The sequence below is a fragment of the Nannobrachium achirus genome, assembly GCF_963921795.1.
Source record: "Nannobrachium achirus genome assembly, chromosome: 10".
Classification (NCBI taxonomy): domain Eukaryota; kingdom Metazoa; phylum Chordata; class Actinopteri; order Myctophiformes; family Myctophidae; genus Nannobrachium; species Nannobrachium achirus.
The window spans coordinates 35,290,767-35,312,834 of NC_137819.1; the positions used below are offsets into that span (position 1 = coordinate 35,290,767).

General features: G+C 42.8%; 1 protein-coding gene across 1 annotated transcript in view; it reads left to right on the plus strand.

Moving 5' to 3' along the window:
• atp9b (ATPase phospholipid transporting 9B) overlaps positions 1-22,068 on the plus strand; it is a 55,621-nt gene that overhangs the window by 18,880 nt on the left and 14,673 nt on the right. The window contains exons 10-17 of the mRNA XM_080734772.1: positions 1,209-1,284; positions 3,282-3,358; positions 6,731-6,891; positions 7,264-7,406; positions 9,529-9,641; positions 13,140-13,397; positions 19,313-19,474; positions 20,247-20,339. Coding sequence (XP_080590898.1) covers positions 1,209-1,284; positions 3,282-3,358; positions 6,731-6,891; positions 7,264-7,406; positions 9,529-9,641; positions 13,140-13,397; positions 19,313-19,474; positions 20,247-20,339 — 1,083 coding nt within the window. The remainder of the gene's footprint in view (positions 1-1,208; positions 1,285-3,281; positions 3,359-6,730; positions 6,892-7,263; positions 7,407-9,528; positions 9,642-13,139; positions 13,398-19,312; positions 19,475-20,246; positions 20,340-22,068) is intronic.

The window sequence follows — 22,068 nt, forward strand, 5'->3', positions numbered from 1 at the left end:
GTCCCTTCCAGCTCCGTCGCTCCATCCATCCCTTCTCTTTGCTCAGTGAATTTTCTTTTCTTTTCTTTTTTTTTTATTAATAGCAGATTAGCGTGGCCCCCACGGAGAGGAGAGCCCCGGTACAAAGACATGCTTTGTGGCTGGTCTTCACTCTTGGCCACACACCAGGCTTAGTGAGCGAGCACTTCCTCCTTCTCATTCATCCTCCGCGGCCTTCTTTTTGCATAACGTGTGCTTTTAGTCCGGGGAGGACGGGGGTTGGGGTGGGGATGAGATGTGGGGGGGGGGGGGGGGGGTCCTAGGTTCCCACAGACCCGCAGCAAATGAACATACCTTTTTATGAGGATTTATTTTTCGTGTTGTTTTTTGTCCTTATTCCTTCCTTGAGATGGATCTAGCCAGTTGTGCATCTTTGCTCCCTGATGCCTCCCTCCCGCTCTGCATTCAGCAGTTATGAGGACCTTGTACAATGCAAATGTCGGGGCGGTCAAGCTTTCTGCAAACCTGCCATTTATTCCTCATGCTCCTCTTCCCATGTTTTAGTGGGATTGACAGGATGTGGGTGCTTAGGTATCATAATTATCATATCGGGCAGGCAATTTGAGACGAAACTGGAACCTGTAACTCTGCAGTCTTGACTCGAGCCATTTTCAGCATTCACCTTTATTTAAGAGAGGAATGGAGCGGGTTGGTTAAGTGCGTGTGTAGCGGGGGGTGAAACAAGATGCTCTCCAGGGGTTTATTTATCACTGAAATCTCTGCTCACTCTTCTTCTTTATGCTGTTTTTAAAAAGGCAGGCTGTATCTCCACCCAGAATCTGGTGGGAGTTGCATTGATAAAGGTGGTACCACATTGCTACTTATAGTGTCAGGTGCTTGTTCTGGATATTAATGATACACAAAAGGTTGCAAGTGCTCAAGCTCCATGCTTGCCCCAAACCCAACCAATCAGTATTGATATACTACCCCCAAATTGATATACATTTGTCCGTGGAACCTTATCTGAAAAGGTTTTGTGGCAGGGACCCCCAGAAGAGAAGATTCATGTTAAGAAAATTCCAAATTATATATTCTTTTAAAACCATTTTCAAAAATAGCAGATAAGCTCGTAACACACATGGATAAAGTGATTAAAATGATTGTGTTGCTATCTTTTTCTGGGGATCCTTCCATCATCGAAAATAAGAAACTTTTTCTATTTTCTGCAGGAGGACAGTGACCCTCAGGTCCACGAGAGCCTAAGTATTGAGAACACCCTTTGGGCCAGCACAGTTGTTGCATCTGGTAAGTAAATGATAATTGAATTGGTCCATATATGTGGACTCTGGCACCCAGGAAGCTTCATAAAATGTAAAGCAAGGCAAGGCAGGCAGGGAGTACATTTCAAGTAAAAAAAAGTAAGCCTTGCCGAGCCATGAGGCCCATATGGCTCGGCCGAGCCATGAGGCCCATCGGGCAGGAACCTATCTCCTGTTTCTGTAGCATGAGGCAGCTTGATGTAGTCCCATTTTTCTCAGTCTTTGGTATGACCCGATCGGGGATCGAACCCCAACCTCCCATTCTCAGGGCGGACACTCTTAGCCACTGAGCTGGCTGCACATTTAAACACAAGACAATTAAAAGTGCTTTGCGCAAAACATCAAGCATCAAGACAGCAAAAGTCCACAACACTTTGCATTGCGACGCCGTTGGTACTTATTAGATCGTCATCGTCGACTTTCACTTTTTGTTGTACAGCAACGTATATAGGGCGTAAGTGGTCAAGTTGCTTATTCAATATTGTTCAATCATAAAACTGGTAAGAATTTCACTGCAACTTTATTTTAGTCATCCAGCGTACGTTGATTACCCCTTATTTTCCTTTCCCTCCCTTTTTGTGCCATGGGTGAATATGTAATGTGGACCTGAAGGCAAGCTTCACACCAATCTCACCAAACCATTTATTGCACTGATTGACTGGCGATTAAAATGATTGTGACTCCCGACTGCGACATTCAAGCTGCGTTGATACCCTTTACTGTCCAGTCCCATGACATTAAACCGTTGATGGAGGTTGGCCCTGAAACGACTATCCGCACTTTGGAAAAAACTCTTCCAAAATGTACGGCTGAGGTAATCCTCCTCTTTTAACTACCGCTAAGCGATTCCCCACAGAACGCTTGTGTCAGTTGAGAGTGTGTGACACTCACAGCGATGGCCACACCATTGATTTGCGGTGTCCCACTCCACCCTGGCCTGACCTTGACCAACACATGCACACACACACACACACACACACACACACACACACACACACACACACACACACACACACACACACACACACACACACACACACACACATACACACACACAATACTCTCTCTCTCTCTCTCTCTCTCTCTCTCTCTCTCTCTCTCTCTCTGGCACTCATACACACACTTTCAATCGCTCTCTATATGTTACACACAAACTCTGAGTCTGACTTGAACGCCTGACATCATCCTTTGGTTGAGAGTGTCATTGTCCTCTGCAACGTGTCCCCTTGAAGGACACCTGATAATGTTCACAGTGGTGTTCTGTGCCCATTACTCTGAATGGTCTGGATCGCTATTGGATTCATTCTCTTATGAACCGTGTGCGTCCAGCTGTGACAAGAGGCTAGATTGTCCGCATGTTTAAATGAAAAGGTTTCTCCATGCTGGGACACAGGCCATTTGTCACATGTTTTCATTTTTTTTTAAATTATTTTTTTCCCCCCAAGATGGAAGTCAAGAGATTACTGATTACTTTGTAGTTACTTTGAAATTATTCTCTTCTCTTCTCTTCTCTTCTCTTCTCTTCTCTTCTCTTCTCTTCTCTTCTCTTCTCTTCTCTTCTCCAGGGTCTGTATTTATGTTTATTAGTACCCTTACTCCCCCCATTAAGCTTGTTTAATATTAATGACTCATTAATCCTTTTGTAATAAGGCCACCTTAATGAATCGGAAAATAAAGGTAGTAGCATATTGATCTGGTTTTATGAGCTTCCATGGGATGGGTTGAAGGTCTGGGAGCCTAAACGTATTAAAGTTGTGCCTGACTGTTGGGTTGAGTGGCTATGAAGGAGAGCTGCCTCAGCCTTATTGTGTTTCTTCTCATGCAGTTCATCTTAATTGACTGAGCTGACAGTGTGTGTGTGCATGCTTGTGTGCAATGCGTGTACATGTATGTTTCTGTTTGTGTGTGTGTGTGGGGGTGTGTGTGTGTGTGTGTGGTCCAGTTAATGAGCAGCATTACTTTCCTTGTCTCTGTCCTTGGCAGGCACAGTGATAGGGGTGGTGATCTACACAGGCAAAGAGACCAGAAGTGTACTGAACACGTCCTCCGCCAAGAACAAGGTGAAGACCTTCTTCTTTTCTTTTCTTTTTTTTTTTTTTTTTTGGGGGGGGGGGGGGGGGGGGGGGGGGGGGTATATAGACAAATAGAACCTTCTGTGATTCCATGAGCATTGTTCACGAATACAATTAATGAAAGACGGACAGAATATTTTGTCATGATTAACCAAGGATGTGATTACAAACAACAGAAAAGGGTATTACAAATTAGGAGAACTTCTAATCACCTCTCAAACTGATCTACAGTATACCTAGTGTACAAGAACAGCTGCACTACACAGTGTTCTTTTGGATTGGATTTGATGTGTAAGAAACATGACACTAAAGGCATGATACCATGGTATTTGCCTAAATCTAAATGCCTCTGAAATGCAACTGAAGCTACGGTATTATGCTTACATAAAACACTAAGTGTTAATGTATCCATGTGTAACTCTGGCAGTGTACAAATGTAAGCAAACATTTGGTACACTCTCAGAGTTAAATTAACACTGAAGATTTTTTTTTGTAGCAAGGTAGCACACTCAAAAGTTTTCTCGCCTCTTTTTCCCCATCTCTCCCTCTCTCTTTCCCTTCCCTTGTCTCTAATCACTAATCAATCACTTTGGTGAGGTGGTTTTTTAACCTTGACTTTCCAGATAAAGTTGGACCTGTCAATGCAAAAGGTCGCCGGCAGACGCTAATTAACCAAGAGGGAAATTAACTGACCGAGGATTTAAATGACATTTTCAGTCCGAAAGTTAATCCCGCAGAATCCCCATCGAGCGTTTTGTCCCCCAGATTGCAAGAAGATTAATGAAAATGTGCTTCTACGTAAATATAAGATTTTACGTGGAAGATCACCAGTTCAGATAGATACAGGTCATCTGATGGAGTAGGGTGGAGGGGAGGATGTGTTCGAGATCTGGTGGCACTGTTTTGACGATGTTGTAAGACTATCCCTGCCATACTATGACATTCATAAAGTTTTTCATGTACCTTGTCTGTTGTTCCAACGCTCTTGCGTTGTGCAGTGACACAGACTCGTGACTGCAGTTGCATTACTACCGTATTTACTATTACTATTTATTTATTTATTTATCTATTTTGTCTTGACACAAGTGTCTTTTAATAAGAATGCTGATGTGGCCGGTCGAACGGCAGGGGGTTGTGGGGGTGGGGTTTGGGGGGCAGCAGCGTTTTGTATAAGCTCCATGGCTGAGAGGAATTCAATATTTCAAGGAGATGATGTCAGAAGTGCCAATACGGCGACTGGAGATTGTGGGGAGAAAGTCAATACAGTGCGGCTAAAGTCACAAGAATGTTTTGGCCTCATATAATCTGTTGTGACACCGGCCAGGACAATGCCTGCACTTGATCTATCCTACGGGGCGTCAGGAATAGATTCACTCTTTGTCTCAATATTGTTAGACAGACCGCCTTCAAAGTAAAGAGACAGGACAATGTTATTTGGCCAGAAGCTATTCTCAAGCATAGATTGACCGTTTGAAGTTTGACTTTGTTATAATTCTGATCTCCTCAGATTTTCGTCACATTCTTGCAACACTTTGAATCAATAAGAGTTTATTTCACAGACTTTCTTGATTCTCCCTCAAAAGGGTTTTACTCTCTGAAGTCCCGATCCTCTTAGATTTGAACTTGATGAATATTCATGGCCCAGGGCAGTGATTCATCACATTTCACACACATGCAAAAATACAAGCAGTGCGGGAAGATTGACTCATTCCTTTCACTTTTAATGAGTCCTGGGATAAATGGGCTAAAATATGCACTTTCATTCATTGATAGCATCTTTAGGTTGAGGTAATTGAGTCCTTTTTTTCCTCCTCCTTGACTGAATGAATAATGACTTCATCTGATCCTCGGCAAGCCTAGGAAAATTTGGACCGGCCATTGTTCATGCAAAAAGGGGATCCCTCTGTTTCACTCGGTCTTAATTTTTCTTCATTTTAATCCTAGCAAACCCCCTATTTTTCTCAATACCTCAAGCATGAACCATGTTAGCGAGACACCCGGATGGGGAGAGGTGCCCTCCCAACTCCATCTCTTACTCTCCACCCCCCTTCCCCCCTTTGCTCTGCTACTGAGTGAGTTTGAACAGCGACTGATAAATCAGTCACTCTCCCAGCTCTCTGGGGAACGTTGGGGGGCCGGCCGGCCGGGGCTACAGGCAGCACAGGAATTCTCCTTTCTGCTTTTGATACGTGTTCACTCTCCCCTCCCCTCCTTTTCAGAGACGTTCCTTTTATTTAGCAGTGGGGGGAGATGTTATGTTTTGGTGTTTTCGTAAGCGTGGTGTGTCAGATGAAAGGCTCTCTGTGTTTGGGGCTTCGCTGCGAACAGTTCCAAGGCGAGGGGAAGCGCTCCTCTTTGCCTTGACATTATTTTCCCACATCCTTCATTGGATGGGAGATGTACTCGAAAAACTGAGAAGAAAACTCTGACCCTGTTACTTTTTTTTTTTTTAAGAGGGTTATCTCAATATGGGAACTTTTCCACATTCAAGCCCTTTTGACCAGCTGTTGGTGTTCAAGGAGTGTTGTGACAGTGATTTAGTCTGTGGTTTTTACCAGTAGAAAGAACCATAATAAACAAATGTCGTTCACGCTTTGCTGCAGAGAAAAACATTTGTACATTTGTGTAGTCTTTCCCTAGCAATGTAAGTTTATTAACTTTGACGGAAAAGACAACTGTTGTTAAACAGTTGGATCATGCAATGAATCAAACATTTACTCATCGTGTGTCCACAGATGATATGTAGAGTTACCCCTTCCTGACCCGGGATTGAATCTCTGCGCTTGTTCAACTCCCCTACAAGCTGTTAGAAAGTTGGGTGTGTTGGAAGCTCTACGCCAGGGGTCTTCAACGTTTTCAGGCCAAGGACCCCTTAGTTGAGATAGAGATGAAGCAGGGACCCCAACAACCTCTTCATGAATTTCATATAGTTTCATCGTTTGACAGCACGATCATCAGTGTATTTTGGATTCATGTCAATTTGTGTTTTCAGATATTTAACCACTTGAACCGTTGATGCTTAATAAACTTGACCTTTCACTCTGTACTTAGTCTGCTCTTTTTCTCCTCTACTCCAAACCTCTTGCCGAAAATAGCCGATCTACAAGCTCACAACGCCTCGCAGTGTGGGGCATTGTGAGCTTGTAGATCTGTTATTTTTTGCTAATGTTCTCAGAATATCGATGCTAGGGTTCAAGTGGTTAATATAAAAAGGGGGAAAAAAGGTTTCTATTTCACAAAGATTTGGAGGACCCCCTGTAGTAACTCTGAGGACCCCCTAGGGGTCCCGGAGGGGTCCCGGACCCCCTGTTGAAGACCTCTGCTCTACGCGTCCTGACGTCTGACCTCTCATCCCTTCAGGTTGGACTGCTGGACTTGGAGTTGAACCGACTCACCAAGGCCCTGTTCCTGGCCCAGGTGGTCTTGTCTGTTGTCATGGTAGCAGTGCAGGGGTTTGTGGGACCCTGGTTCCGGAATCTGTTCCGATTTGTCGTACTGTTCTCCTACATCATCCCTATCAGGTATTACGTTATGTGACTGTTAAGTTATTCTTTCTTCTTCAATGTTTTGAAATTCAATTTCGGCTCATTCAACTGTCCTGTCACCATCGGCCAATTTTCATGGCCGTAATTATTTTTAAAGAAAGGTAAAAAGAAAGGAAATCATGCTTTACAAACATTAATTGGAAATATGCATGAATACATTTGCCAAGAAATTGAATTAGCCAAATTAACACGTTTACTCTTAATGCAGAATATGCATCCACAGGGCACTGTGTGAATACAGTATGGTCAATAATGTTGATGGTTCTTAATTCCATGACCACAACCACTACATTACATTTTAGTTTTAGGTTTAAAGTAAGCTTATCACTTGTCACTTCGTGCCTCCAGCCTGCGTGTCAACCTGGACATGGGGAAGTCTGCCTATGGCTGGATGATCATGAAGGACGAGAACATCCCTGGTACCGTCGTTCGGACCAGCACCATCCCTGAAGAACTGGGACGACTAGTCTACCTGCTAACGGACAAAACGGGTAGGAGCTCACAGAATCAACAGATTTACACTCAGTTCATTCTTAGAGAGCAGATTATGTAGAGGGACTTAAAATATACTGCTATTGACAAAGTGAAAATTCAGAGATTTCTATTATTTCGGACCAATGTTCCATAAAACCAAATACGAGTACTTGTTGGATGTTGCTGTGTAAAATTACATATTGTTTGGGTTCCCATTGGTGCAGGCGTAAAGATCCTGCCCACTGCCGTGGAGGCTGGGCTGGGGACTGGGGTTTGATTCCTCCATGGTGCCTCTGGCTTGGCCAGGCTTTCCAATTGACACAAATTGCCAGGTTTGAGGGTGAAAAGCCAGTTGGGTATAGGGCGATCTCTAGTGACTCCCACAGGTTGGTCTGTTCAGCAGGGACCAGAACTGGGAAAGATTTCTCCCTTAAGTCAATAATGACTTATTTGGGAGAAAAATACAAAGTTATAATTCACAAATTGTTTTTGGAAAAAACATTTGAAGGTTTCAACAGCAGACCTAACTTACAATGTTATTCTGAAATGGGCTTATACGGTACAAGTAACAGATATATTCCTCCGTCCATCGTCTATGACGTGTAACATTTCCAAAACCCCAAAGAATTAACGTGGCATTCAGGCCCACCCTCCACTTGGCTTTCACTTGATGACCTGATTCGCAGGTAACAAACGAGCATTCCTTACCCTAATGCCAGACATTGTATCGCTGTGATAAACTCCCATAGTGGTCTCGGCATGCTTCTTTGTCTCGGCCCGGCGTGATCTAGGTGGGGAATAGATTGGCTTCAGAGCCTATTTATCCAAGTTGATAGTTAAAGCACATGGAAAAGAGGAACAAACAATCAATCCATTAGAATTGGATAACCCCGTGGCTGTAATGTTATTGGAAGGTAGATGCCCTCTAATCAGGTTTACGCTCTATCAATACACATTCTGGCAACCGACATCCATTAAACGAGGCCATTGGCCCCATTTTCAATCGCAATCCTTTTTTGGTTCTTTTTCTTTTCGCTAGTATAGTCTGAGCGCTCACTCAGTCTCTTTGTATGCAGTGATGCGTCTTGTCGTTTAGTTAGAGAGAACGGGGAACCCATATGGGTAATTAGATTAGGTCAATGAGACAGCAGTCACACCCCCCCCTTGCGTGTCTCATGATACATCTAGACCAGGGGTATTTAACGTTTTCAGGCCAAGGACCCCTTAGCTGAGAAAGAGATGAAGCAACCTGTTCATAGATTCCATAGTTTCATCGTTTGACAGCACAATTTGGATTCATGTCAATTTGTGTTTTCAGATATTTAAAATGCACTTGAACCGTCACAACGTAATAAACTTGACCCTTCACTCTGTACTTAGTCTGCTCTTTTTCCCCTCTACACCAAAGCTCTTTGCTAAAAAATAGCCGATCCCTGATCTAGACATTCTGCTTCTGTTTTGAGCTTTTTGTGTGTCTTTGTGCACCGTAGAATCTTAAGTGTTAGTTCAACTCTGGGAATGTACAAATTGACCCTTATAAGTTACTCAGGCCAGGGAGTTTATAAATGTAACATTTGGTTACATTTATACACGCCCGGAGTTACTTAGAAATTGATCAATTGATACTGAGGATTTTACCGGGTGGGTGGGTGGGTCAGTCGGTGTCTGTATACACGTACGTAGCTGTATGCAGGTGTTTTTGCAATGCAGGTGTTTTTGCAGTAGTAGTATACATTCCGACTTTTAATTTAACTTGACATTTAAATGAACAATCTGGAATCTGCAATTATCTTTGCAATAATTAAGATATTCTCTATAAAATAAGTGCCATCAACTCAGATATTTAATAGGATATTTTTTTATGATGTTATGATGACATTCCACACAATCGAATTAAACGTTGACAGGTTGATATTTGAAGTACAGTTGTTCAACTTAAATGAAAGCAGTGAAGTGGCACTGTATATATTTTCCCAATTGCAATAACGTACGTATAGCCATGAAAAGTATCAAGTATTAGATAAATACATTAATTTTTGATGCATTTTGTCAGCACCTTTGGAATTGTTTTCCTTTTTTAAAAGTTTCTGTCAGTTTGTGCTTGTGTGTTTATGTGTGTGGTGCTTTCCTGCTCTGCAGGCACTCTAACGCAGAACGAGATGATCTTCAAGCGGCTGCACCTGGGAACCGTATCATACGGAACTGACACCATGGATGAGATACAGAGTCACATCATCCAGTCGTACGCACAGGTGATGAAAGATATTTTCACCCATGATCTAAAACAGGGGTTCCCAAACTTTTTTGTCTCAGGGCACCCCATGAATATTTTTTTCATCCGAGGCACCCCTACATTTGCCGTTGTCGGGTGGAAACCTTCCAAAACCTTTTATTTTTGTGTTAGTATTTTAAAAAACAATTTAAAATTGTGAAAATTTAGGGCTTTTATTTGACCAAAAAACATACACATTTGAAACTTGGAGATACAAGGTTTTTGCCTGACAGTGACGATATTGATCGTTTTCACTCCCAGCACCTTATATTTATTGCATATTTTAGCCATTATTTGTGAGGAAAACATTGAGATAGCAGCCATTTTGGAACTGACTGAAAATAACTTTGTACTTAAAATGATACTAAATATATTTTTAAATCTCCAAATAAATTCCAAATATCAAATTATCTCGCGGCACCCCTGGACTGCCATCACGGCACCCCAGGGTGCCCCGTCACCCACTTTGAAAACCCCTGATCTAAAAACATGTGGCTTGCCATGGATGAAAATCTTTGTGCAAGGAACAAATATTCCCTGCAAACTATATTAGCCCTTCCCTCTGTTCCCCATCTCTCAGTTTGATCAATATCCACTACTCCAATATTGGTCAATGGATAATATCTTCCAGGAAAGAAGGCCTATATTGTTCATTCATCAAATTGTGTCCCTGAGCTGAGTTGTACGCCTGGGTATTCCTCTCTGGGTGGCTCTGATCAGGCTGGAAGTTTTGACAGAATCATATTGTTCAGACTCTGCTTGCTCCAAACAGCTGGTTGAAACCATCTGCCTGCACTCACGTTTCGAGGCACAGCTAATGAAAGATGACTAGTGTGTTTTAGCATCACCCTGCTTTTGCAAGGCAGGTCATTATAGAGAGTAGATGTATTTTCTTTAGTTAGCCACGTGAACCCTAGCATTTCTATTCTGGGCATGTCATAAAAGGTTAACATTTGGCAAAAATAGTAGATATAAGTTGATTAGTTGGATGACATTGCCTGTAGTTTCCTGGTTAAATCCCTGGTGTTGGTGGTGCCATATAATATGCCCCTAATCAAGAGAATCAAACTTCTACATCTAGATGTCTAGTAACTTGCTCAAAGGACGACAGCAGTGGTGGAAAAAGTACTCATGTTTTGTAAATGTATCAATAATGCAGTACAAGTCTGGAACTTACTTGAGTAAAAGAACAAAGGTATTGGTAGCAAAATGTACTTAGAGTAGAAAGTACTCATTATGCAGAATATCCCATTTAAAATTTTAAATGTATTAAATGTGTCAAAATCTTTTGAGAATAGCAGATCTACAAGCTCACAATGCGTCATCGGCTATTTTTAGATGGCCGAAATGTATATAGGGCTGAAGTGGTTAATGTACTGTATGTTTTGCATTATAATAATCAAAATGTACAAAGTATAATAATCAAAATCTACAAAGTGACTAGTAACTAAAGTTTTCAAATAATTATAGTGGAGTAAAAGTACAATATTTGCCTCTTAAGATGTAGTGGAGTAGAAGTACCTGTAAGTACAGAAAATTGGTAATCAAGTGTCATGTCCTATAAGTTTGTTAATGGAAAAAACAATAGACAAATTGTAAAAAAAAAGAAATACCTCAAAATTGTAGTTAAGTACAGTTTCTTTACACCACTGAAGGACAGAAACAGGAAACTGGCTACTATGATCTAAAAATACCAAAACGCTAAATCAACCGTGCTGCTTATACAGAACCTATCCATATTGTTATACATCTGTCCCTAAAAATAAACCATACAGTACGTAGTCATGTGGACCCTGCTGTGTAAACACACTGTATGACACGCCATTGCAAGCCCGCGGTAACATGTCTGACAGCCTCACCCACTGATCTCTCCAGTAAAACACACAATTGCTTTCCGTGAAGCCTTGTCATCTCACATCCTCGTAGGAGTTCCCCCGTTCGCTCGCTCTGCCCTGGCAGCACTGAAGGTTAATAATAAGCCAAATTCATGTGCTCCACTGGAGCACATCAGCCCCTGTCAAACCCAGCTGGCACTGTGGGCCGCCTGCCTGCTACGCGCACCGACACAGAGCTAAATTGATGGGAGTTGTCGGAGGAGGGGGAGGGGGCATAAAAGACACTCAAACCAGATATGACATGATAAAGATGGTGATGCAGCGTTTTTCCTGTATCATTTAGCTTGTAAAGGGCTGTCAAAATGAATTGGCCCTCAATGTGGGGTTTAATCCAGGATTCATAACTCTGACTCTAACTCAGAGGGAGCGCTCCATTTTATATTCGATGTTTTTTATTTATTTACAAGTTACGATATCTTACTTACACAACACGTCCCTCCAACCGTTTCAGTGGGGGGGAGGTTTGCACACAGACGCACACTTTGCGATTGTATGCTGGCACCGATGTTAGAGCAGTTGAGAGTTGATCATCATGGTCACAATACTTTTTCAATAAGTCCAGATAGATTTTTATTCTCTGTGATTATGAACCAGCAACCTTCCAGTGACATGTCCACTACTTGAACCTTTAGGCGACAATGTTTTTGTTTCCTAAATTTTCTTTTCTTTTCATTTTTTTTATAGTAAGTGAATGGACTCAAACATGAACCCCCTGAATTTACCTTGATCCACTAAATATATAATTCACAATTTTTAATATGTTATTTGGATGACCCTAAGGATCATAAAAAACCTTGAACCATTACTATTGCAATTTCTTTTGGGTCAAACCTTAGATTGACTAGCCTATGATGTATATTCACCTCCGCCAGGCCCACGCAGCTATTCTTGTATTCAACTAGGCCAATTAGCATCATATTTCTCATGCTTGCTGACATGCTGATTAATATAATTGCAGAGCAATTGTCCCTCTAGACTATGGGATAAGCGTTCTGCCAGTCTATGGACTGGAACAAGCCAATTGCATGTTGCTGTGTGAACACAAGTATACCCTGCACCCTCTAATCTCAAGTCATTACATCAAGTAGAGTTTCAGCATTTATGTTCAACTATGGTTTACAATTAGTCTTATTTGAAACCGATATAACAGATAATGCTTGTAATGCTGCCTCTGTTGCTCTATGTACTGTAGCTGTAATATAAATGAGATTGCATCTAATCACATCTAATGCTGTCAATTTCCAACAAGAAGAACTTTGTTCGGCTGCGTATGTAGGTACCGTAGGTATGTAGGTAGGTAGTTAGGTAGCTGTGTGTTTAAGCCCGTAGCCCAATCAGGGACCAGCATTTCTGTCAACGTCATCATTAACAGCCAATGAGCGACCAGCATTCCTGGCGATACCAGTGGTGATGTCACTAGCATCGCCAATGGTGATGCCGGTGGTGAGCTCATCTCATGGCGTGCTCTGCTGGCTCACAAGTAGGCCGGCCATACAAGTTGGCACCTTGACAGAGTGCAATTCTAGTTCTTTTCTGCATTTACCAAACTTTGTACAATATGTGATATCCCTCTGCATGGGTAGGTGGCCCCCCAGCCATCCAACGGCAGCGCCAGCAACACCAGCACCACGCCGTCACGGAAGTCCCAGGCGACCGGCCCGAAGGTCCGCAAGAGCGTCGTCAGCCGCGTCAACGAGGCGGTGAAGGCCATCGCCTTGTGTCACAACGTCACGCCTGTGTACGAGTCGCATGCCGCCGTCAATGGGGAGCCGGAATCCGCCGAGGCTGACCAGGACTTCAGTGACGACAACCGCACATACCAGGCCTCCAGCCCTGACGAGGTACATTTGAACCACCGTGGATAATCTTCCTCAACATTTGTTTAGGAAAACTACATTTATTGACACATCAAAGTTGCTAGACTAATAGTCTTGTGTAGCCAGGCAACTATTCCACAATATCCGACTGCTATACGTAGAGTCTTGAACTACACCTCCTGAAATCCGAGTAACGAAGCTGGCATTTCGGTTCACGAACATACATATTAAAATCTCATTTCTGCTAAGCAGCAAGCTAAATATGCATAGATGGTTTTGATTTATATTAGGATGAATGTGCGCGACTTGTTAAAACAAAACGGAAGTGGGAAGGAGGCTTTACTTCTGTTTATTGCTTACTCATGATCAGAGCTTCTGTTCCCCAGACTGTATGATGGGAGCATTTGCAAATTGTGGGAGGCAACATTCTGGCCACGCGAGAGTTCTAGACTAACAACTTGATTGCTGGTCTGATCCCCTGATACAACAGGCTGGTGCTGATTGGAGGATCATGGCATCCATGGGTGCCTATCCTTGTTACTGATGTGCCATGAGTCTGACACAGTACACATTTCTGGGGTTTATACGGAAATAAAATAAATATATATATATTACCTTGTGTTAACTAAAATAATTTGATAATCTACAAAGAAAAGGCTTACGCTTACAAGACTAAATGGAAACCCGTTTCCTTCCGTCTTCGCCTCCTAACACCCTTAATACTTTAATCGTTGCCACTATAACCCCCCTTTGTCATAATGGTCATTTCATGGACTGTGGGTCAAAGGTTATGAACTCCTGTTAGAGGGGTTAAGCTATTTAATCAGCTGCATCGTTTTCCTGAGGATTTACTGCTCTAATTGAAGGAAGAATCCAGCGTGATAACGACCTTTAAGACATTCCCTGTAGCTTCCCTTCCTTTTAACTGTCTCTCTGTGTAACTCTAGAGCCTGGGCCTCTGCGACTAGTAGGGTGTGTCACTAGAGTTGTTATTTAAGGCTCTGTAATGGTAATATGAACAATACTATTGCCACTCCCAAGAAGAGTCCTTGATTAATATTGAATAGCTTGAACAGGGGTCTTCAACATTTTCAGACCAAGCTAAGGACCATTTAGTTTAGAGAGAGATGAAGCAGGGACCCCCACAACCTTTTCATAGATTCCATATCGTTTCATTGTTTGGCAGCACAATCATCAGTGTTTCAATTTGTGTTTTAAAATTTTTAACCACTTGAACTGTCAATACTTAATAAACTTCACCTTTCAGTCTGTACTTAGTCTGCTCATTTTCCCCTCTACACCAAAGCTCTTTGCCGAAAATAACCGATCTACAAGCTCACAATGCCTTGCGGTGCGAGGCGTTGTGCGCTTGTAGATCTGCTATTTTTGGCTAAAGTCCTCAGAATATGGACGCTAGGGTTCAAGTGGTTAATATAAAAAAGGAGAAAAAAAAGGTTTCTATCACTCAAAGATTTGGAGAACCCCCTGTAGTAACTCTGGGGACCCCATGTTGAAGACCCCTGATCTAGAATATGAGACAAAAACAAAGCAAACGAAAAATGCGTTTTGAGGATTATTTGATGTACTTGCGCTCATGCCGTGGTGGGATTCGGTCAAAGCCTTTTGTGAGAGTCGAGTAGCAGCAGCACACCTTTTGTGCTACAACCCCGACCCCCACCTATGGCAGTCAAAATGAAGATAAAAAAGCTAGCGAAAGATAAATCCCTGTTTCCCCATTTAGACTGCTCTTGGATTGCCTGTCGGTCCTTCCCCCTGATTTGATGTATATATTTATTTATTTCCCCACGCTCTCTGCTCTATCTCTCCCTGCTCCATTGTCTCGCACTGCTCAGAGTGATCAATATTTAATTTTCTCTGAGAGACGATGAGAGGGTGGTCTGTGGTTGTTCATGGAGATACCCCCCCCCCCCCCCCACACACACACACACACACACACACACACACACACCATCACCTCTACCATATTCCTTCTTGTCTCTCTATCCCTTTATTTCCTCCTTGTCTCTCCATCTACAGATAGATGGCTATCTAACATTTATTTCCCGCTGTCTCTCTTTTCACTCTAGCCCTTTTACTTTCTACCGTTCTCTCCGTTTGTACCTTTTTCTTCATTTATTTTTCTTCACACTCTCTCTCTGTCCCTCTCTCTCACCAGTCTCACTGACCATGTCTACACAGCCTGGTCACCAGACTTCTGCAGGGTCCATATATTCCTGTTCAGAGAGCAGCCTCTCTAATGTAATGAGTCCATATTAAGGAGATGAAGCAGGCTGCCCCCCCCCCCCCCCCCTTAGGTCAAAACAGGGGTCATCTGACCTGCTGGTCAGCCCGCTGTGAACAGACCCCTCCTCTGACACTTGACCCCTGCAATATTGGCCCGAGAACATTTGACTGTGGCCTCTAATGGCTGCAGAGTCTCATGAACCAGCCGTTTATCATTTTCAATTGCAGGTAATTGGATATTGTTATCTCGGCGTGAGTACAATGTCTGTAGTTACTATTGGAAGGGAATGACTTGAATGTGCAAGTCGTTGATTATCCCTCACAGGCAGCATTTTCAATTTTTGAAAGACGGAAGCTGAATTTATCGACTATGGAACATTTTATTTATTTATTTTCCCAGTCCAGCTCACATCTGGAATCTACTATTGCCCTGTATTTAGATGCACCCCAACAAGCTTCAGTCTATTGTAAAAACATCCCAAACCATCCCAAAATGAATTCAACCCTGAGAATGTGGCCCTCATATTGCAGATGACATTAAGGGGGGGAGAATTTAACTATTAGGGATCCATTTTCATCATGAGATGCTTTAGGTGCTGTTAATTTTAAAGTCAGTGCTGCCATGTTGATATAGATGATCGCCGGGACGTCCAGAACGCTATTGAAATGATTGATTGGGTTGTTTAAACTGCTCTGCCACTGTCGTAAAGTAGTCACGGCCAGTCTCCTCTGTTACTGTTGTAATGCCCTGATTCACATACAGTTTGTATTGAAGTTGACACAGCTTTAAATAGTTCCCGTGGAGCTGATAAAGTAGATTGAAGAGCTGGGTTTTTAGATCCTGTGTGCGTGCGTGTGTGTGCGTGCGTGTGTGCGTGCGTGCACGCGCATTGGTGTGGTGTGTGTGTGCGTGTGTTTGTGTGTCTCTGCCTCGCATTCTGTTAGTATTTTTGTGTGGAGAAATGCATCAGTGTGCTTGGATGTGTGTGTGTGCAGGCACGTGCACACATTGACATCAAAGGGGGCTTGAGCCCCTGCCCTTTTATCCGTCTGTAAAAAGTGCCCTCTCCAGACCATGAATGCAGTTTTCACTATGGTGAAAGAAGTGCAAATGCCCTCTTTCCATGCCATACCTGAAGACAGTTCAGTGTGGTGTCAAGTACCGAAAATAGCCGACCTCCAAGAATGCTATTTTCGATATTTTCACCAAAAGACACTTTTAGAAATGTCAGCCCCTGCCTCTCTAACATTCTCTGCACGTCCCTGTGTGTGTGTGTGTGTGTGTGTGTGTGTGTGTGTGTGTGTGTGTGTGTGTGTGTGTGTGAGAGAGAGAGAGAGAGCGAGAGGATGTGTCTCAGTGTGCTGCCATCTATGTGTGCAGCCACATACGCACGGAGGATAATGACACACAGATGTGTGTTAAGCAAATATAGGCAGCCCTTTTACAGAGAGCTCAAAGGGGGAGCGGGAGAAATGATGGGGTATTAGCAGGAAGTTCCAATTTGTAGGTCAGAGTATAATAACAACCTTTGAGTGAGCAAATTGAAAATGAACCCATTGAGAATGGAGTCGTGTGCAGCTGAACGCGCACTCGGGGGGCCACAGTTCCTGCTGAGGAGAAGGAGCAAGCGGTGGGGGAAAGGCAACAAAAAAACACTCATCTGGAACTGAATGGGAAGAGCTAAAACCTGATTTATGCTTGTCGTACGACGGCGTCGCGCATCGGAAATTGCCAATCTACAAGCTCACCATGCGTCGCGGATGTGACGCGTTGTGAGTCGGTAGATCGGCTTAATTTTTTTATTACTTCATCGGTACGGCATCATACGACATACAGTAGCGTACACTGCACTCATGACTTCTTTCATGCAATCGCAACACAACACAGTAATGAGTTTAGCTTGTAGGTCCACACCAGTGAGCTTTTTTATTCTTTTTTAAATCCTGTGGATTAGGCTTTTGATTGTTTTAAGTTCATGATCTTGGCAAAAAAAATATGTCTGAACTCAAAGCAACATTTTATACAAATATTTTTGCAATTATGTTTCTACTAAGGGAAAGTTTCATTGGCTAAGTAAGTACATTTGCACATACAGTTTCTGGAATCTGGCCTCTGCATTAAAACCATCCTAGCCATTAGCAGTGTTTAAATATTACTGGTAGAAACTCTCTCCTACCGTGACAGCTGTTGAGATGCTGTTGAGCAAGGCAGTTGACCTCACATATTTCTACAGTGAATGGTCAACAATAGAATACTTTGATTTCAACAGGATGACAGAGAAACAGGGAGGATTAGAGAAACAGGGAGGATTTCTGGAAGATCTAAATGATGCTCAGCAAGCCATGTCTGGTTAAATAAAATGTTTAACAATAACACACAACAGAGTCTCTCGATTGTGACTCATTCAATTCCCCTTCAGGTGTGAGCAGCAGTACAATGGACAAGTCATTTTTATGCTCTTCATTTCCTCCTCCGTTGGGGTAGGGAGATATTCAGGAAGTTGAGTCGTTATGAATACACACTTGTTTCATTCTACCACCCTCTGTATTAGACCTTAACTGGCCCTCACTGGGAAAAGAACGTCTTGCATTGACGTTTACAAGGCAAGTGACTTGACACGGTACCTGAGCAACAGAATAATATCAAATTCCTAAATTGACCAAATTGAAGGGTGGGTATTTCATTGTAACAAATGAGTATACCTGGTATGTCTATGGGACACATCTGTGACGTTAAAGGCTTCACTGTTCCGGTTAATTAAAAGTTGTGCTCCACACATCCCTCTAATGCAACATGCTGTTTGGTGATTATTGCGACCGTCAGGTCGCAGTTACTATCAAAACCTCCACCGGCTGTCAGTCAGTCAGTCTGTCTGTCTGTCCGCCACGTCACGTCACGTCACGTCACGTCACATCACATCACATCACATCACATCACACTTTTACCCTACTCTTATCTCTGTCACCGTTGGCCCAATTGATGCCAAACTTTGCACACACACTCCTTGGAAGGCAAATCACAACCTCCGCCCCTAATTTCTCAATTGGCCCTCCTCTAGCGCCACCATCAGGCCCGTTTTTGCAAAACACATTTTTGGACACAGGTCATCAACATGGATCTGTCCCATTTCCCATATTCCCTCCTGATTCGCTACGATTGCCTTCTAAAGTTTGTGTATGCGACGTGACGGTCGCTTATCTACGATTAGGGATTTTTAGGGCTTTGGTGTGTGTATATACAGTACGTGGTCCGGGTGTATCTAACCTGTGGCTTTCTAAGCACAAGGCCACCCACCGTATTGTCACTTGAAACACACAGTATGGAATTTTCATCTTGCACTTGTATTAGCAAATAATATTAGCATTAATATTCATAAGATGCAACATTTCTTTCTAGCTGTAGACAGCCAACAACAGCACACTTCCAATGACCATATCTTTTGGGGGGCTATTTTCGCTATTTGTTGTACAACAAAGTATACACTGTACTGTACATGATGGGGCTTACTGTAAGTTGTTATAGAGAGCAATAGTAAAGAGCTCAAAGGTTGAATCCTTTGTCTGTAAACTAATGCTTGTGCAATGTGCATTTATGTGTGTGTTGTGGTCATGGATACATTGTACTGTATGTACATTTGCATGTACTCTGCATGTGTTTTTACTGTATGTGTGTCTGTACATGTGTACCCTGTCAGGTAGCCTTGGTGCAGTGGACAGAGAGCGTTGGTCTGACCCTGGTGAACCGAGACCTGACCTCACTGCAGCTGAGGACTCCATCTGGACAAGTCCTCACCTTCTACATCCTGCAGATCTTCCCCTTCACCTCAGAAAGCAAGAGGATGGGTATCATTGTCAGGGTAGGATTCTTTTGACAGCCATGTGAGGTCCCTTTGTCCCCAACTCAGGGCTTTTAAACTGTTTATCACTGCACCAGTTTGACTGTGTGTTTTTTTTTGTAATATGAGGTTAACCGCTTGAACCCTGGCACGAGTAGCATCCCTCTACTGGGCATGTCTTAATAGGTGAACATTCAGCGAAAATAGTAGATCTACAAGCTCACAATACTAACCTTGCAATGCGTTTTGAGTTCGGGAATTTTGAAAGAGATTTGATGTAGAGGGGGAAAAGAAGGGGGCCAAGGAAGGACAGACCCTTGGAGGACCCCGTTCAACGAGTATATGGGCTTTAAGTGGTTAAAGGTATAGTTCACCCCCAAAATGACTTTTTTTTTAATTTATTTTCTTGTTTTTTCGCATTCCCAAGCCAATAATTGTATGACCCTTTATGTCTCCTTAGGGAACCACTGTCAGTCATTAATTTATTGGCTTCGGAATGTGCCAAAAACAAAATAATATCCATGAATAAGTCTCCATGGGGTCAGTGTTTGATAGGAAATGTGTTATTTTTTGTGTGAACTATCCCTTTTTAAAGGGATTACTTAACAAGTACATCAAAGTACCATCGATTCATGCATTTGTACCATATGTGCGGGAAGTGAACCTTGGCACCATGTGATTTTGGGTATAGAAACCTTCCGCATTACAATAATTATATAGTAAAGAAGATTGTATACATGAATGTATTGGTTTATGAAAGTATCTGATTTTGGATGTTTCTTATTTGATTCAGGAGGAGTCAACTGGAGACATCACATTTTACATGAAGGGTGCTGATGTTGCCATGGCGAGCATTGTGCAGTATAATGACTGGTTGGAAGAGGAGGTAGGGACTCCACACGCTCAACAGCATCAACACTGTGCCCAATCTGGGAACGCACTCGGTTAAAAAGGAAAACAAATATATTTTGTTTTTGCCTCTGGGAGCACCACCTCCTTTTTTGTGTAGAAACAGGAAGTTGGTTTGTCTCCTCCTCTTTCTTAGTCCACTTCCTCCCGGGTGCTTGTGTGTTTATTCCTACTAACAAACAACATTGCATGTTTAGGGTAGTGGTGCTGACAGATTATGCTGACTGATTGTTCAGTAATTTAACATAAATCTGACCAATCACCATCAAAGAAATCTCTGCTGTTAACAGCGCCGGGAAAACGTGTTAGAAAGAAATGCGCTAGGGTAACGCAACTAGTTTGTTTTTCCAGTTCGGTAACGCAATCTGAATGGGCATGTTGTTACTTGTTACTTTATGTGAATATAGCCGACAACTTCAGAGTTTTTGTTTTTGGGCTTTTATGCCTTTATTGGATTGGACAGTAGACTGACAGGAAATGGGGAGAGATGGGAAGTGACACACGGCAAAGGTCGTCCGGATCGGGAATCGAACCGGCGCCGCTACCAGGCATCCATGCCTATGTGGCAATGCCTAAACGGTATGCGCCTGGACCAGTAGGCCGGCGGGCGCCCCGACTTCAGAGGGTTAAAGGTTTTATTATGATCAGACTTCTACAACCTCTGTAACCTCCCCGCTCCATACACAGCTGCAGATGTGGAGCAGCGGGACTACTCGCTCCCGCCGAAGTGCTGTTGTTAAGATAGGGCTGAGAAAGGACAATAGGCTCCTCAATTCTCACCCTTTTCTGTATGGTCCCATGGACCCATAAGGGTCATGTCATGATCTATTCATTTAATTTAATTAACACTGAGGAATTTACAGTGTAGATTGGGGTCCCAGTGATAAATATTGTATCAAATGGCAGTCTGTGACCTAATTCAATCCAGTATCAAACTGGCGGTCGTTGACAATAAAAAAAGGTTGAGAATAACTGCTATAGTGTACAGTAATATCGACAACGTTCAGAGATGAAATAATGAACAAACCCGAGAGCATATTCAATTATGGCAGTCGTTACTCTCGCCACGTCCAATAATCTCAGTAACTAATCAAGAGATCAACAGGCCATGGCCAACCACCGGGTTTGGTGGTCGAAGGTCTAGTGTGCGTGTATGTTCATAATTATATTGGCATTATCGAGTCAATTACCACCCGGGGGCAGCTTTTGATTTAATTACTGACCTAGATAAAGTTGAGGTAATTACAGTATGTCATATTAACGAACAATGGCGCTAATGATGGACCATTGGCTGTAATAACCCCGCTGTCACGTTAGCCACCGCTGCAGCAGCAGCCAGCCACGCTTGTCAATAACCAATCAGCACGGCCGTTTCAACCCCTATTGGCTTTTCATATCAAAAATAAACCTCCGTCCATCCCTGCATTTTTATCGTGTCCCCCGAACATTGCCAGAGGCCACGTCATTCGCCATTGATTTGTCTTGGTGTTGATTTGACAATGTACAGTGCTGCTATGGATGACACTGTACTGTCCCATATTTCGGCCTCAATTTAAACTTTGACATTTTAATCAAAGCTTATTATAATTAGGCATTTGGTTGTTCTGAATTTGAATGATTTCATCTATCATAATAATGAAGTGTATTAGCTACGACTTCAGTTCAGTTCATTTTGTTAATTTCATTGTCATTGCAGGTGCAAAGGA